This window comes from Terrapene carolina, unplaced genomic scaffold (genome assembly GCF_002925995.2).
Source record: "Terrapene carolina triunguis isolate 2854851 unplaced genomic scaffold, T_m_triunguis-2.0 Scaffold374, whole genome shotgun sequence".
NCBI classification, from domain to species: Eukaryota; Metazoa; Chordata; order Testudines; family Emydidae; genus Terrapene; species Terrapene triunguis.
In genome coordinates this window covers 9,063,841-9,079,015 of record NW_020664725.1, presented here as the reverse complement: position 1 = coordinate 9,079,015, position 15,175 = coordinate 9,063,841, and the positions used below count along the sequence as shown (strand labels likewise).

The following is a 15,175-nucleotide window of genomic DNA, read 5'->3' as shown; positions in this document are numbered from 1 at the left end:
CCCAGTGTTGGCTGCACATACCGAGGGTCCCATTCTGCATCTGCCTTTAACTCCATATAGGATAAAGTCAATAGTTTTAGTGAGGACTTTTGGGATTAAAATTGCTATAAAATACTATTCAAATTGTTAAAAGTCAAAGCCAAACAACCAACTATTTTGGTGTCAGAGGTCTCAGGTGGTCTTTCCTTAATCATTAATTGAAAGGGGGGAGAGACTATAGAGAAAACAGCACCACTTGATGTTAACTATATGTCTTTATCTACCCAGTGGTTTCTGACTCAATTCATAGTGAAGGGATCCCCCAAATACTGAAATTGGACTAGAAATATGGAGTGTTAAAGGAAACCCTTTGTCACAGTCACACCATCTTCCCAGATGAGCCAAGATGAGGGTCTTTCTTCTCTCCTGTTTGGGTGATCCTAGATCCTTCAAGGAAGTGATGGGCATAGAGCTTTCCATCAGCTGTAGCTGGCTCAAAGGCTGCAGGCTTGCAATGGGCACGCAAACGAGGCACTGAATGAAAACTCACCGTAACTCGTGACATCTGGCTTGTACTCATCACTATCCAGAGCACCATTCATGAAGCCAAAGTTGGTGCCCCCATGGAACATGTAGAGATTGATGGATGCTCCTGTTTTGAGGACTTCTGCTACAGAATTCACCATATCTGTAAAGGAAGGAAAACTCCCAACAAGGGCTCCGAGCACCACGAATCAAGAAGCTAGTACAACAGAGTATGGACTGAACATGCGAACAATTCAAGAATTTCAAATTGAGCATTTTGTTTACAATCACTCGCCTCTCCCAATGCTTCATGAGCCCAATTCATGTCTTGGGTAACTCCAGTCACTTACAACTACACCTCTACCCGATATAACGCGACCTGATATAACACGAATTCAGATATAACACGGTAAAGCAGCGCTCTGGGGGGGGCGGGGCTGCGCGCTCCGGCAGATCAAAGCAAGTTCGATATAACGCGGTTTCACCTATAATGCGGTAAGATTTTTTGGCTCTCGAAGAAGGCGTTATATCGGGGTAGAGGTGTACCTTCTATAGGGCAGCCTTTCCACTTGAAATGTTCTGCAGGACTCATTCATACACACCCTGTCCGAGAGAGCCTGCATTCCCAACTCAGGCAAAGTTTTCATTGACTTCAGTGGGAATTCTGCCTAGGCAAGGACCTTGATCAACTATACTGATTACAGAGTTACACAGAGATTGCACAGGGAGGAGACAGGTTATTTTAAATGCATTATGTCATGACCAAATTATTTAAGTTTCCTTTATTTTTTTACCTTGCTCCTTAATATATGAACTGAAGTGGGACACGACACTTTTGGAAGTACTAGGCTTGTATGAGGTTTATGTTGACCATATCACCCACAAAAGATAAAATAATCTTGTTGGAGTGAAAACAAATCTATTTACTATGCATATAATGTAATGACAGAGCTATCACAAAATCCTCATGTCATTTTTACTACTGCTGTAGCATACATATGCAGAATTGAGTCCCTTAGAAACTTCCAATTTGCACAAGATAGGGACGAAGTAGCTAAGGCACTGGGCTAGGAGTCAGGAGATCCGCGTTCTATTCCCAAATGTTCCAGAGACTCTCTCTGTGACCTAGGCTAAGTCATTTTGTCTCTCTGTGCCTCAGTTCCCCATCTTAAAAAGGGGCTAATACTATTTCCCTATCCATATGGGTGTTGGAAGAATACATTCATTAATGATAGTGAGGCACTCAGATTCTGTGGTGACAGGAGCCACATAAAAATGTAGATCACTAGAACAAAGCCATTTGACTCCTGTTAATTTTAAGGCAGGCTGTGGTGTTAAGTACCATGCAACACTGAAAATTTAGGCAAGATGGTCTATAGGTGGCCATTTTCACTAGTCCAGTATCAATTATTTTTTTCCCAAGCAACAATACTGAGCTTATTCTAAAGCACCTTTCATCTTGGGATCTCAAAGTGCTTTATGGGCCTGCCCCAATGCACACTGAAGTCAATGGAGAATCTCCCACTGATTTCAGTGGGCAATGATTTGCCCCTATGACGACCCACACCCCTGAAAAGGTAGGGAGATAGGAAACAGTGGAGGTGGTGAAATAAAACCCAGGAGTCCTTTCTAATATCCTCACAGGGACTATCCTTCTTTCCTTTCCCTTCCACCTTATCTCTAACCCCAATTTAAAAAGTCTTCTACAATCCACATAACTATCAGTTTTTCACCATATTCATTAGCTTGTATGTTGTATCCACATCGCCTACCCTTTGTCTGTCTCTTCAGACTGTAAATTCTTTAGGGCAGAGATTGTCTCTTTTCTGTGTTTGTACAGCCCCTAGCACAATGGGCAGTTGTGATCAAGTTGAGGCCTTTTGGACACTGCCATAATATAAAGATCGACTGCTAACGTCAATGTTTAAATCCAGATTGGTTGTTTTTCTGAACGATCTGCTCTAGGAATTATTTTGGGGCAGTTCTCTGGCCTGCGTTATACAGGAGGTCAGACTAGATGATCACAATGGGCCTTTCTGGCCTTGGAATCTATGCAACTACTCCTTGCACTAGCTTGTTGATATGCTAACTTGACATTGACAGGGATAAAAAAGCCAAAAAAAACCAACAACACAGCAATGTGTCAATCCACTAAAAAGGTTATAAATTTACAGGCACTTGCTCAGAGCTAGGGGCATCGCTGGATAGGAAACTTGATGGAGACAGCATTACTGTGCTATGTTTGTTGACAGCAGTTTATACTGCAATAAATCCTAAGTGTGTGATGATAATATATGGTGCTCACCATCTGCATCAAAGATATTATGAGGGCCACCCCAGCTATCAAACCATCCAGTCCAATACTCCATCACCATCTTCGGCTTATTTTGCTGTTATAAAAACAAGAGACAGAATTACATGGATGGGGTGGTATGGTGATCCAATGCTCACCCTTGTTTTCCAGAGGCCCATCATCTGAGTGCTGTTGGAGGAAAAGGCCCTTAAAAGGGTTTCTTCCTAAGCTTACAGAAAAGATCTAGAGATAAAACCCTGGGCAAGGAAGACATAGAAACACCTAGGACAGATGGGCAAAGCAGAGCCTGCAGCATATACAGTCTCCTACGATCACACCACCAGAAGGGAAACACAAAGCAACGCAAAAGAACAGGTGACACCAAATGGTTCCACATATCAAGGCTTTGAGCAACTGGAGCAAAAAACAAGCCAACTGCCATGGTTTAGTTTCTGCTAGAAATTCACATTTATAAATGTCTATTTATCAGCCACACCACTGCAGTTTACGAGTTTGCAGGTGTGCTGTAGCCAATGCTTGCCAAGGTGGGAACAGCAGACCTTAGCGACTTAATGCCTGTTTAATGCTGCATATGGCGATGGCAGGAAAGCATTAGCCTTTGCAGGAATTAGGTCTTCATTAAAAAGCAATTTCTTCCCATTTGTCATGGCTTGCCAGCTCCTTTACCGCCTGTGGAATTCCGCTTGGCCCCATCACACCAGACAGTACCATGTGCGATCAGACTTGTCAGCACTCCCCATTCAGGATGTTTACTAATAGTCAAGGCAATTTCACCTTGTGTTTGATGGGTGGGGGTTATCTGATGCTATGTGAAAGTGATATGGTAAGTAGAATTAAAGAAAATCATGTTCCATTAGGAGAATACAATTACAGGTGCCTGTAATGTTCTAATTGCTCCAGGTTCAGACCAGCTCTTGATAAAATACAGTACCAATCAGTCTCAGACAAAACAGTCAAACAGGGCATTTAATCAGCGCCTGGAATAGAGACCATATCAAGGACAAACAAACCTATGATTCAGACTCCCTAAGAACACGCACGGTCAGCCCTCCAACCCCTATAATTAACTAGTGTTGCAGAGGGAGTGCTGTTCTCCAAGGGTCACGCAGTACCTTGTGATCAGCAATGACTATGAGGTTGGTGGAGAACATGCTAGTTCTTGCTCCAGTGCCAGCTCTGAATGGCAAGGCCAATTACAGCAGAACCTCTCTAGCCTGTGGGTCATAAAGTCAGGTTAAAATGGTTGGATTTGCCTCACAAAGTTTCCAAGAATGTGAAGTCCCAATTAGGTTCCCAGCTGGAAAATGGGGAGATGAGAGAACAGACAGGCCACAGCCCAGGGACACAAAGCATTTCTGCAAATCTTTCCAGGCTGGCATTTAGGGGAGGAAGGGAAAGTGGTGGAGGAGGAGGAGGAGGGAAGAGTGTGCAATCAAAGAGGAGACTGTCATCATTTAAAAAATAAAACTTGGTCCCATTTCGCTGCTGTGGCATCTCACAACCAGGCTGCAATCTGAGCGAAGGGCTCATTCACCAATCCCCCAGCCCTTTACATCGCTGACAGTGCAGGGCATCTGGGGCACTCGGGTGAGACACTAGACTGGAGTGCTCCTCTGCAAATGAGCAGCGTTAAATAAAACGCAATGCAGGCAGTGTTGCTGGGATGGCAGGGGGTGCCCTGGGACAGGATCCTGTGCAAGGTGCTGCCATGAAGCCAATACGCAGGCATATCTGCAAGGACACAGAATCCCATTGAGTCAAATTGCCTTCTGATCAGTTTTGGGCCTGGATACCCAAGTCTTTAGAGAGAAAAGACGGTTAGAATGGCGAATCACCCCAGGTGAGGGTAGGAACGAAGCTACTACTGTTTGCTTGACACAGACTCAAGACATCACCTCCACCGCCCCACTATATCAGTTACAAAAGGACAAGGTACAGTACACAATGGGTTAATCCAGTGCTTGGTGTCCTTTGCTTAAATTTGATTTGAGTCAGAAATCTAATACAGTTCACCACCTTAGCTTATCCATAAATCTGGCATTACAGGCTTATGAGAGGTTCAGGCTTGGAATGGAGGTGTGAGGGCTGCAGGTCAGGACTGAGGTGCATTGGCAGAGCTGGGTGGGACCCTGGACTGGAACAGCAGGTGGTGGGGGCATCGCAGGTGAAGACTGGGACTTGCTGGCAAAGCTGTATAGCAGCTAAGATTGAGATAGCAGGGGAGGAGCGAGGTAGGATGGCAAAGCTAGAATAATAGAGGACACAGCGGCGACACATACCAGGCCCAACCCGTTCATGGAGTCCGTTCCATGAACTCTATAATCCAGATCCCTTTTTCAACTGCCAGAACCTGCTGTTCAAAGGCACCTAAATAGAGAACCCGGTTTTCAAGCTTGAGTGGCTAAATTAGAGAGTCCAGTTCTCAAACTGACAAGCAGGAACATTTAGAGACATGCCTAAATGGCTGGTGGAGCCCATCAACTATGGAATCATGCACCCAAACTTCCCACTGAAGCTGCTGTAATGAGCTGCCGCATTGAATTTGCTTTATCAGAGGAGACCGAAACCTCTATTACTGTGCACTGGCCCCACCGCAGGGGCTGCAGCGCAGCACAGCCTGATTGGCAGCTCACTAGCCCCCCGATGATTAAATACTTCTGAAAAGACGTTGCTCAGCCTGACTCTGACTTGGCTGGCTGTGTCATAGGCACAAGACTTATTTTTATCTTGATCTCAACATGGCTGTGACTGTGTGTGAACCAAGCAGCTTGGCAAACAGAAGGAGCCTTCACTCTGCTTTGTGAATTCACTTGGTTTAAGAAACACTTAGTCCACCCCAAAAAAAAAAAAATTTATACACAGGGAATTTAAACTTTAAATTACCCTTAATCCCTCGGATATTTAGTACAAGTCCAAAGAACCTTCCCATCACCTCCCCATTAACAAACACTTGAGGGGATAAGATTTCTGGCTTTCTGAGATAGCTGGCTACAATTAACCTTTACAGGACAGTAGAGAAGGTATTTCAAGCCAGGAACAGACCAATGCCCAGGCTCCTGTGGGTCAGCCAGAACAGCACAATCCTCTTTAAAGGAAACCACAAGTATCAGGCTATTTCCACTTGCATAAAGAGCCCTCAAGCTGCAGGTAATAAGGTCTCCAGGTCCAAGATCCAGTGGTACCTGCACATTAATACTCAGAAGCAGAGAGAACGCGGAGAAAGGAATGCTGCCAAAGCAGTCAGGCCCAACTCCCTGCTGCCAAAGTGAAATTATTCTGGCCTCTCTTCAGTGGATCAATAGCTGCGTATGTCATGGAACAATGGAATCCCAGGTGAGGGGAGTCAGATCAGGACCTGGAAATAGGAAATCTGCTCAAAGATCCCAACGGCTCCACCAGCAGAACACTTCAGAATGCCATCCCCTCTCCCCACCAGTAAGCAAGAGGCACTCGGTTATGGCTGTGACAGACACGCTTGCCAGAAAGGCTGCTGTGGAGTCCTGCCTTCTCCTGCCAAAACTTATTCACTTTAATTGTTTAATCGATCACTCAATATTAGAAAAAGGAATTACCAGACGTTCGAATCTGTTAAGCACTAAAAAGGACAGACAAACACAGACCTCATGCTGCAAATTCAATCCGGGCAGGGGGGATAATTTAATCGCATGTTGCTGGTGGCTTTGTGATGTAGCAAGTCTATCGGGGACATCTCAGCATCTTGCTTTTGCACCACACTCATTCCCACCATGCCATTTCCTCGAGATGCAGCTGGACTAGTGCCCCGCTATCCAAACACCATATAATTTAACAACAGGGAAGGCGGAGGGCTGGCTGTTGAATACCCAACCCATATCTAAATCTGCATTTTGCAAACAGCCTGTACCTTTTTATATAGTGCTACCCACGTTTTCCATATTCTCAGTAACCTGGAGGTTGGCTGTCCCCCCTCAGGGTTGCAATGACTGCAGCTGTGCTCTTGAAAAGCTGTGGGCTTCTGTCCTGAACATCTAATCCCCGTGAGGCTGAAACTAAGCTCTTAAGAGTTCTGAAGCTCCCAGCTGCCCAACCCTCCAATTTCATGAGTATCCATGAATATTATGAAATTAGGATTCACCCATAATGGGCTGAACCAGAACCTTAGATCCAAACAGCCATCATCTTTGAGGCATTCAAAATTCAGAGCTTGATCTGCAACCTCGCTCTCTCTCTGCATTATACCAGAGCCAGGCCTCAGCTGTAGAAATTCTGATGCAATGGCACACACTCTATCCCTCAGCTTTCCCAAAGATAGATCCCAGGTTGCAAACACTAGCCAAGCTCCACAAACATACAGGAAAGCAAGCAGTAAGTGAGCATTGGGGTGCAGCCTCAATAAGATCCCATCTAACTTTCACTGAAATCAATGGGAAACTTTCCATTGACTTCAAAGGGATTTGGCCCTAAGGGAAGGAGAGCCTGGAGCATCCACCATAAAAGCAAGGTATCAGTGCTTGGATGCCACTGTTTCAATGATAAGAATAGGCTGAACAAAGACAAATCTTCTCATCTTACCTGTACTGTGTCCAGATAGTCCAGGAAGCTGGAATCCTTCTGAAAGTTAACAGTGGCCAAAACTGTTGAGAAAGAAGAGTCTTCAGTAGTGCTGAAAAGTAATCAATCCCCTCAACTGATGGAATGTTTCCATATACCAGGATGGGGCATCAACCCATCACCAACTCAGAGGGAAAATAAGCCAATTACTGAATCATTAACACAACATCCTGCAGCACACCTGGGTGCTCCTTGGAGGTCTCCGATCCAAGTCCTGACCTACCATGAAGCTTTTCAGCTTGTGGACTTCAACGAATAGCCCACCTCATTGGGTATCCCAAGGCTTAATTAGCATCCATAAAGCACTTGGAGATCCTTGGATGAAAGGCACCACAAAGGAGAACTGTTATTATTAGAAATCATATCTGGAGGCAATTCTGATCTCCCATGCTTTTGCTGCAGGATACTCTATCCCTGGCAGAGGCTTACAGCTTAACGGTTCTGTGGGGGTAGGTGAACAAGAGCAGGGATTCAGAAACCGCGATACGAATGAGCTGGATAGATCTCCCAATTAAAGTCTACATCTCAGCAGGGGGAGACACCAGTGTTTCACCAGAAACAAGCCAACAGCTAGATTATGCTCATTGCATGCTGGGTGAAAGGCACTGCATAGTCCAGGAGCACATAGCTCTTTGACAAGGACCTGTCTTTGGAACAGCGTACACCGCTGCCCAGTAACCAATATTCCTCAACACAGCAGGGGCTGTGGTATGAAGAACCCTTAACTCTTCTCTTGCCCTTGCCTGACATTTAAGACTCTCCAGTCCAAGAGCTCGGCGATGTAAGGAGCAGTGGTACAAGTATTATTAATACAGAAGTACATTATTCCACAATAATCTAAAAGAGAGCTGGCATCAGCTCCAGCCCCTGTTCGGTCAAGCACAATGATTCAAACAGAATATTTACAAGAGCCAGAGCCAGCATTTCACCATTTTTACCTTGATTTTCACAGATTTCTGTAACCAATGTGCAAACCCTGAGACTTTGGTACAGATGAGTAAGTCATTTCTTTTGCAAGAACAAAACACGAGTTTACTGCTGGTGGAATGCACTGGTTGAAAGCCCTGGAGACAAGGTGCCCAGTATTGCTTTCAGTGCAAATCAAGAACTCCACTGAAACTGGAGGGAGAACAAAATCAAGCCCAAAGCCTCAGATCAAGTAAAGCATGGGCAGCAGCAGGGTAAGCTTTACACACATCCCACCCTAGTGCACTTCAGTCCTGACCTGGAGGGACCAGGAGTTTGGATTCTGTGGCCCATTTAGCCCTTAGGTTCACTGTCAAGACTGTCAACAAGGTTGCCAATTAGTGCAGAGTGTGACGGTAGTTTATATGGGAAGAGGCCACCAGTCCACTAGGAATTAGCAATATATTGCTGAGCAGCTATCGATGACACTGGGGAGCGACAGAGCTAACCCAGATATAATGGTGAGCTAGCTAACTAGGTTCTCTGGAAACTCTCCTTCCCTGTCCAAAGCACCTCCCATCTTCAGGGAGTACAAGAGGCAGCTTTTGCTAGGATGGCCCAACAACAGCCACCCACGGCCCCATGTCTACCCCCTTGGTGGAAATTGTAATAGATAATCTCCCTGCCTGATGAACTGGGTTGGATGCTGGGAATTGCTGTGCGGGAGATACTTTACCCTACTCCAGCCTGTGGAGAAGTACTGAAGCTTTGCCATGCCAGCCTCAGGGTTCAAGGAGCCTCTGCAGCTCTTGCACCTCCTTCCTTAGCCCAGGTCGATGGCTGATGGATCCATACAGACAGCGAGCTACAGGCTTCAGTGCTACCCCCAGAGAGCTGCAGCATATGGCATATGCTGTGTCCATGGGTGTGGAGGGGAGGCACACCACGAGAAGCCTTGCTCCCACCACTGCACTGATTCTGCTGCCAGCAGGGCCCTTTACAGCCACAGAGTAGGGGCTAGGAGACTGGCTATGACACCCTGGGGCAGATGCCCTTCCATAATGGATATTCTTCTCTGCAAGGCACCTGTCAGCCACTAGCATGAATGGGAATCATGCACACATTTTAAAAGGAAACCAAGCCTCCACTGACAAGACGAGTGAACCAGGCCTCAGGACCATGGCTTTATATTCCTCTCCAGCCTCATGACAGCCGTTTCTCCTCTCATCTTTCTGCCTATTTCTATCACCTTCCCTTCTGTGCTTTCAGCCACCTTGCTGCTGCTGCAGCATCACTTGAAGCCCTAGTTATTCCGCCGTCCTGATTACTTGACATGTTGACTCTAATGAGCAGATTGTTATGACATCTAAAAGGCGAATTGGTATCAAAGCCCTCTCATCACACAGCCCTCTGGAAAAGACAACTCCGCACGAGAGAAAGCTCCAAGGCAGTAAACATTCCCAGGGAAGGCAACGAGTGCTAAAAGGGGGATTTCCACCCCCACCCCTTCCGCATGCTGAGCTCACTGGCAGGGAGAGAGTGACCCTGTGTGGACAAGGCTGGAAACTGCTGTAGTTGAAAGGAAAACTGGAGCAGGCTACATTAAGTCGGGGTACAACTCTACAAGCTTCAGAGTTAACACCAAGAATGCATCCCCCCCGCCTCCTTATATATTTATTGAAAACGTAAGAGCAAAGATCACTCTTATTTTGTGATCTCCTTGCAGTTCTCTCTGGACTGAACATCAGCAGCATTTGTGACTAAGGCTATGATTTAGCTACGGGTATTTTTAGTAAAAGTCATGGACAGGTCACGGGCAATAAACAAAAAGTCACGGCCTGTGACCTGGCCGTCACTTTTATTAAAAATACCCCTGACTAAATCATAGTTGTTGGGTGTAGGGGGGGGTGCTCCTGCTGCTCTGGGAGTGGGTGGGGGAGGCTCCAGCATGCCACTGCTGCTGGGGGGGGGGGAAGGGGAGGGAGAGTGGTCTGGGACCCCGTTGCTGCTGCTCTGGGGGTGGAGGGGTGGCCCAGGGCCAGCAGCCTGGAGCTGCCTGAGCAGTGGCCAGCGTGGCTGGCCCCAGGCCGGCCCAACTGCTAGGGCAGCCCTGGGGTCAGCCACACCTGCCGCTGCAGAAGTCACGGAGGGCCTGGAAAGTCATGGAGTCCGTGACCTCAGTGAAAGACTCGCTGCCTTGTGACTAACATAGCCCTGGGACCTGCAAACCGTTACACAGGTGAGTAATCATTACTCAGGTGGGTAGCCCCGCTGAAGTCAACAATGAAGTGATTAAGGGCTAGCTGCAGGATCAGGCACGGAAAAAGCAACATCTCAATATGATACTGTAACACGATCAAATGCAGAACACAGAAACCGGAGCTCATGCACTTGGGTTTCTGTATGGCTAGGTGCTAAACTGGGTTTCTAGGAGTTATTTTCAGGGAGATTATAGCTCGTTAGGAGGATTGATTTTTTTATGTGATTTATACCACAAAAGTCAACTTGTTCCTCCCCACTCCTCTTCGCACCACAAAAGCTCCACGCTCTAGGGACAAGCGCACAGACGCCACAGTAACCCACGGCTAGCCAGCCTGCCCCTCCACAAACTATTTTCAACCCTCTCAGAATGGTAAATTTCAGTCTCCCATTTTAGCTTTTAATGAGGCCTTCTGACTTTTAACCTAAAATCCAAAATCCTAACAAAAGGTGATGGCACTTTTAATAATTGTTAGGGTAACTAGTGCTTATATGTAGGCATTTTTAATGTGTTAAATTGAAATAAATAACTAGGGCAGTATTTTTGGCATCAACCGCAATTTCAACCTCTTTGCTCCACACCTCTTGGTATCTGACCTCTTACATCTTCCAAAGAACTCTAATGGAAGTTGCAGATGCCCCTCACCAAACAGGACGAGGTAGCTATATATGGCTAAACCTTATTATATCCAAGCTGTTCATCCCTATCAGCCCTTGACTCCTCCACATTGTCTGGAAAGTGCTATATAGCTTCAACGGGTTGTATAGCCATGGTGCACCTCTGCTGCCATCCATATCCCAGTCATACACTGAAAATGAGTGTGCACTAAGCTCTTTGGGACTCCCTTTTCGCTCTGTTTGTACATCATCTAGCACAACGGGGCCCTAGTCCTCGACTTGTGCTCCTACGAGCTAACGCAACACAAAAATTAATAAATAATAAAGCTGTACCTAAGGAAATGCACCTCCCCTCATTTAAAGCATCAATCTTTTCCACCGTTCCAGACTAGAAGAGTAGCTTTAACTTTTCCCCTTGAAAAGCATGGCAATGCCACATACCTCCTTCCACGTAGCCAGAGGACAGTCCATCCCTGTTGTCAGAAGTCATTAACAGTTCCACAATCCCTCTGTCTAACAGGGCCTAAATTAAAAAAAAAAAAAAATCATTGTGCTGGGACCTGAATGTAACATTTCACCGGCACACTAAGGAGGTACAGTTCAGAATCATCTTTCTTCGGGGTGGAGGGAGGAAGATAGGGGACAGACCTCTTACCTGGACGCTTCCAAACTATTTTTCGTCCATCTACTGAAAGAAATGGAGGAAGTTTCATCTGGGGCCACAGCTGTGGACTTCACAATAAAGCACTGTGCTACTTTCTGGCCAAAACGGGCTAGGTAAATATCAAACCACATCTTATTCCTGTTTTCATTGAAGTTAATGGCAAAATCCCCATTCATTTCAATGGAGCAGGCGCCTTCCCTTTGATGTGCTGTCAAACTTGACTACAAGAAGAGAAGTGGTTGAAATATATATATTTTGAAGCTACCACAGCCCCCTATTCTGCCTCCCTTCATTTTTTTGTCCCAGTGAGATTCTTTATTTGACCGGATTGGCCCTCCCAAATTTCAGGATTACGTATCCCTGCTGGGCAATATTTTGAACATATCTGGTAATTCCGCTGCTTCCAACTCCAAGGGCAATATAGGGGAAGGAGGCAAAGAAGAACAGTCTGCCTTCCTACCATTTAATATAGAAGACCAGGGTGGGTTAGCAGAATCATCAAGTAATGGACACAGCTCTCATTCATTTCTGGGCAAAGGTCATAGGTCACTATGCCAAGGGAATCCCTGAATGGTAAGCTCTGAATGGTGACTTCTCTTAGTTCTCCATTCTACTTTTACCACATAGTAAAATAGGGATAAATACATATCAGTCTGAACCAGTTACCTGCAAGGATTCATTAGCTAATGTCTGTAAAGCACTTACACGATGAACATTTACATATTGCACAAAGGAAGGTTACATTAAATCAACGTTATGACTGAGAACTTAAAGAGACAAATTTCAGAGATACATTGGCCTGCTTCCAGTTTCTTTGCCAAATCTCTGTTCATCATTATACTGCACTCGCTATCATGTTTAGATCTTAATGGACACTTGTAGTGGGGCAGAATTCAGTTACTGTGGGAATTTTGGAATTTCTCTCACTTGCACTTATTTAATAGTCCTAGAATGCTGCATTAATGTTAGGTTTGTATTTATTTATTTATTTTACTTGGATGCAAGTAAAAAAAAAGCAGTGAGTCGCTGCAGATTGAAATGCATTACAGGATTTCAGGGTGCAACAGGAAAACCAGAATTAGAAACAGAGTCAAAGGCAGGCACAGGTGTATGTATTCAGATAATCACAGCAGCAGTATGCTCATGTACCTTGAGGAAGGTAGCTGCTGGTACAGAAAGTCATGACAAGGACACAGAGGGATAAAGGCAGCACCTGAAAGGGTGTGATGGAGAGCGGGAACTTAAGGGGCTTTTTTTTGTTTTTTTTTAATTTAAATGTGAATTTTACGATGATTGCACCATGTTAACAACAAACACAAGTCAGTCTACAGTCACAGATGGGCAAAGGGAGGTGAAGTAACCAGCCCATCACACTCAAAACCCAGGGACCAAGCCAGGAACAGAACCCAGGAGTCTATCTGCACCAACACTATACCACACTCTCATCCAAAGCAAAGAGCAGAACCCGGGAGTCCTGATTTCCTAGTCCCTCCTCTCTAACCACTAGACAATGCAGCCTCAGACAGGAGGTGTCACACACAATACCAGACCAGAAGGAAATAGCCTTGAAAAATTCTATTCACCCACTCATCTGGGGCATGTAATTTGTTTTCACAGGTGAGTGAAATATCACTAGTTCTTTCATCATCATAATCATAATGGTAAAGGTGAGCAAGCAGACTTTACACCTGTGCTGGTAAATTGTCCAGGCTGATCTCAGAGCAATGCAATAGTGCCACCTCCATGTCAGAGTGGTATAGGACCCAAACAGCCATTTACTTACATGCTCATCACTTGATAGAAGAAGTGGGAGTGTGAACTAGACAGACTTTTTAAAATGGCTCTCACATTCTTTGTTCAGGCTAGAAATCAACCTTCTAACCTCTTAACCAGGACATGTCATATTTAACCCTCCAAGGAGGTGAAGACTGAGTTAACGTAGGAGGGGAATAATTCAAAGAGGATTAGGAACCTCGCCACGTGACTCCTTCAGTTGGATACTTGCAGGCTAGTTGGGAGGAATAAGATGACCTGAGCAGAACTAATCCAGTTAACTCTCCAACTGGCTTCTAGCACAAGGGGGCTGAAATACTTGCAAGGTTAAAGCAGGAGCTGCCAATGCCACGGCAGAAAAGCAGGGGACACATTGAGTTTATGGTGCAAACCTGGGCCTGTAAACACAATACTCTAGGGAGCGGGGTCTTAGGGGCAAAAAGAGGACTGTGCCACCTGTTTGAAGCCAAGGGATGTGTGGGAGGAGGTCAGTCTTTATCCACCCAACCCAAGATCTTAATAGTTACTCTGAATCTTACACATTTGCAGCACAAGCATTTGAAAACAGAACACCTCCCCCATAACACACACACACAGCAGGACACTGCGCAAGTAACTTCCCTCTTATACAAAACAGGATTTTTAGAGTCTCACGGAAAGATGACCCTCTGAGCTATAAAGTGGCCCCAGTTAATTGTCTGCACTGGCATGGGTATTGTGCCAGCAGCAGACATAAGCAAGTCAGCATGGCTCATATCTGATCCACCAGGATAACACAGCCTCCTCAAGTCCACACCAGCTCTTTGCGCCCAGCTCAGAAGCCCAGACTGGGGCACAGTCTCTGCTTGATGAGGATGAGGGAGGCCTTGGTCAAATTAGCCTGCCTGGCCAATGCTGAGCAGATTACAGAGGTTTCGGAGGAGGCTTGTCTCTGGCTCACAGAAATCTCTCCCCCAGGGAAGGCACTGGATCTGGCATGCCTCAGAACCACCACAAAACTGCTTCTCATCTGGAGAATGGGAATGAGCACAGCCAGGGGACAGCCTTGCCCAGGGCCAGGTGGGTAACCCTGTGTTTCTGGGAAGAGCTCAGGAAGTGCAACGGTCAGCAGTGTCTGCAGCGAAGGGGTTAAACATGATCTCTTTCCTCACCCCCAACCCCATCGAGATATAGGGTGGATCACTTCACCTGGTACAGGGACACGGGTATTGGAGCTTAGCTGGATCAGACACTGACCCTGCTGAGGTTCTCCAGGTGTGCTCAGGTGTCAGCAGAGGTTTGTAGGAGTGCAGGAAAGGAGGAAGCTAAAGAGCAGGCTCAGGAGGTGCCTGCTACAGGAAAGATTGGGAGTGCCAACATTACCATTTTAATGTAGGTCAGGTACTGAGGGTCTTTGGCGTAGGAACCATATTCATTCTCCACCTGCACCGCGATGATGGGGCCTCCTTTCTTGTACTGTAGGGAGAGAGGGGAGAAGCTGATCACCAGGTTCATGGTTTCTAACCCAGCTGAAAGTGGGGTTATACCAGCCCTGGGCTCAAGAAACG

The 15,175-nt window shown here is 46.0% G+C and overlaps 1 protein-coding gene across 1 annotated transcript in view; it reads right to left on the bottom strand.

Annotated features, from left to right (window-relative positions):
• The window catches only part of GLB1L2 (galactosidase beta 1 like 2), a 48,843-nt gene that overhangs the window by 13,591 nt on the left and 20,077 nt on the right, over positions 1-15,175 (bottom strand). The window contains exons 6-10 of the mRNA XM_024198732.3: positions 14,991-15,083; positions 11,633-11,714; positions 7,370-7,431; positions 2,810-2,894; positions 530-667 (exon numbers count right to left, since the gene is read on the bottom strand). Of these exons, the coding sequence (XP_024054500.1) occupies positions 530-667; positions 2,810-2,894; positions 7,370-7,431; positions 11,633-11,714; positions 14,991-15,083 (460 nt within the window). The remainder of the gene's footprint in view (positions 1-529; positions 668-2,809; positions 2,895-7,369; positions 7,432-11,632; positions 11,715-14,990; positions 15,084-15,175) is intronic.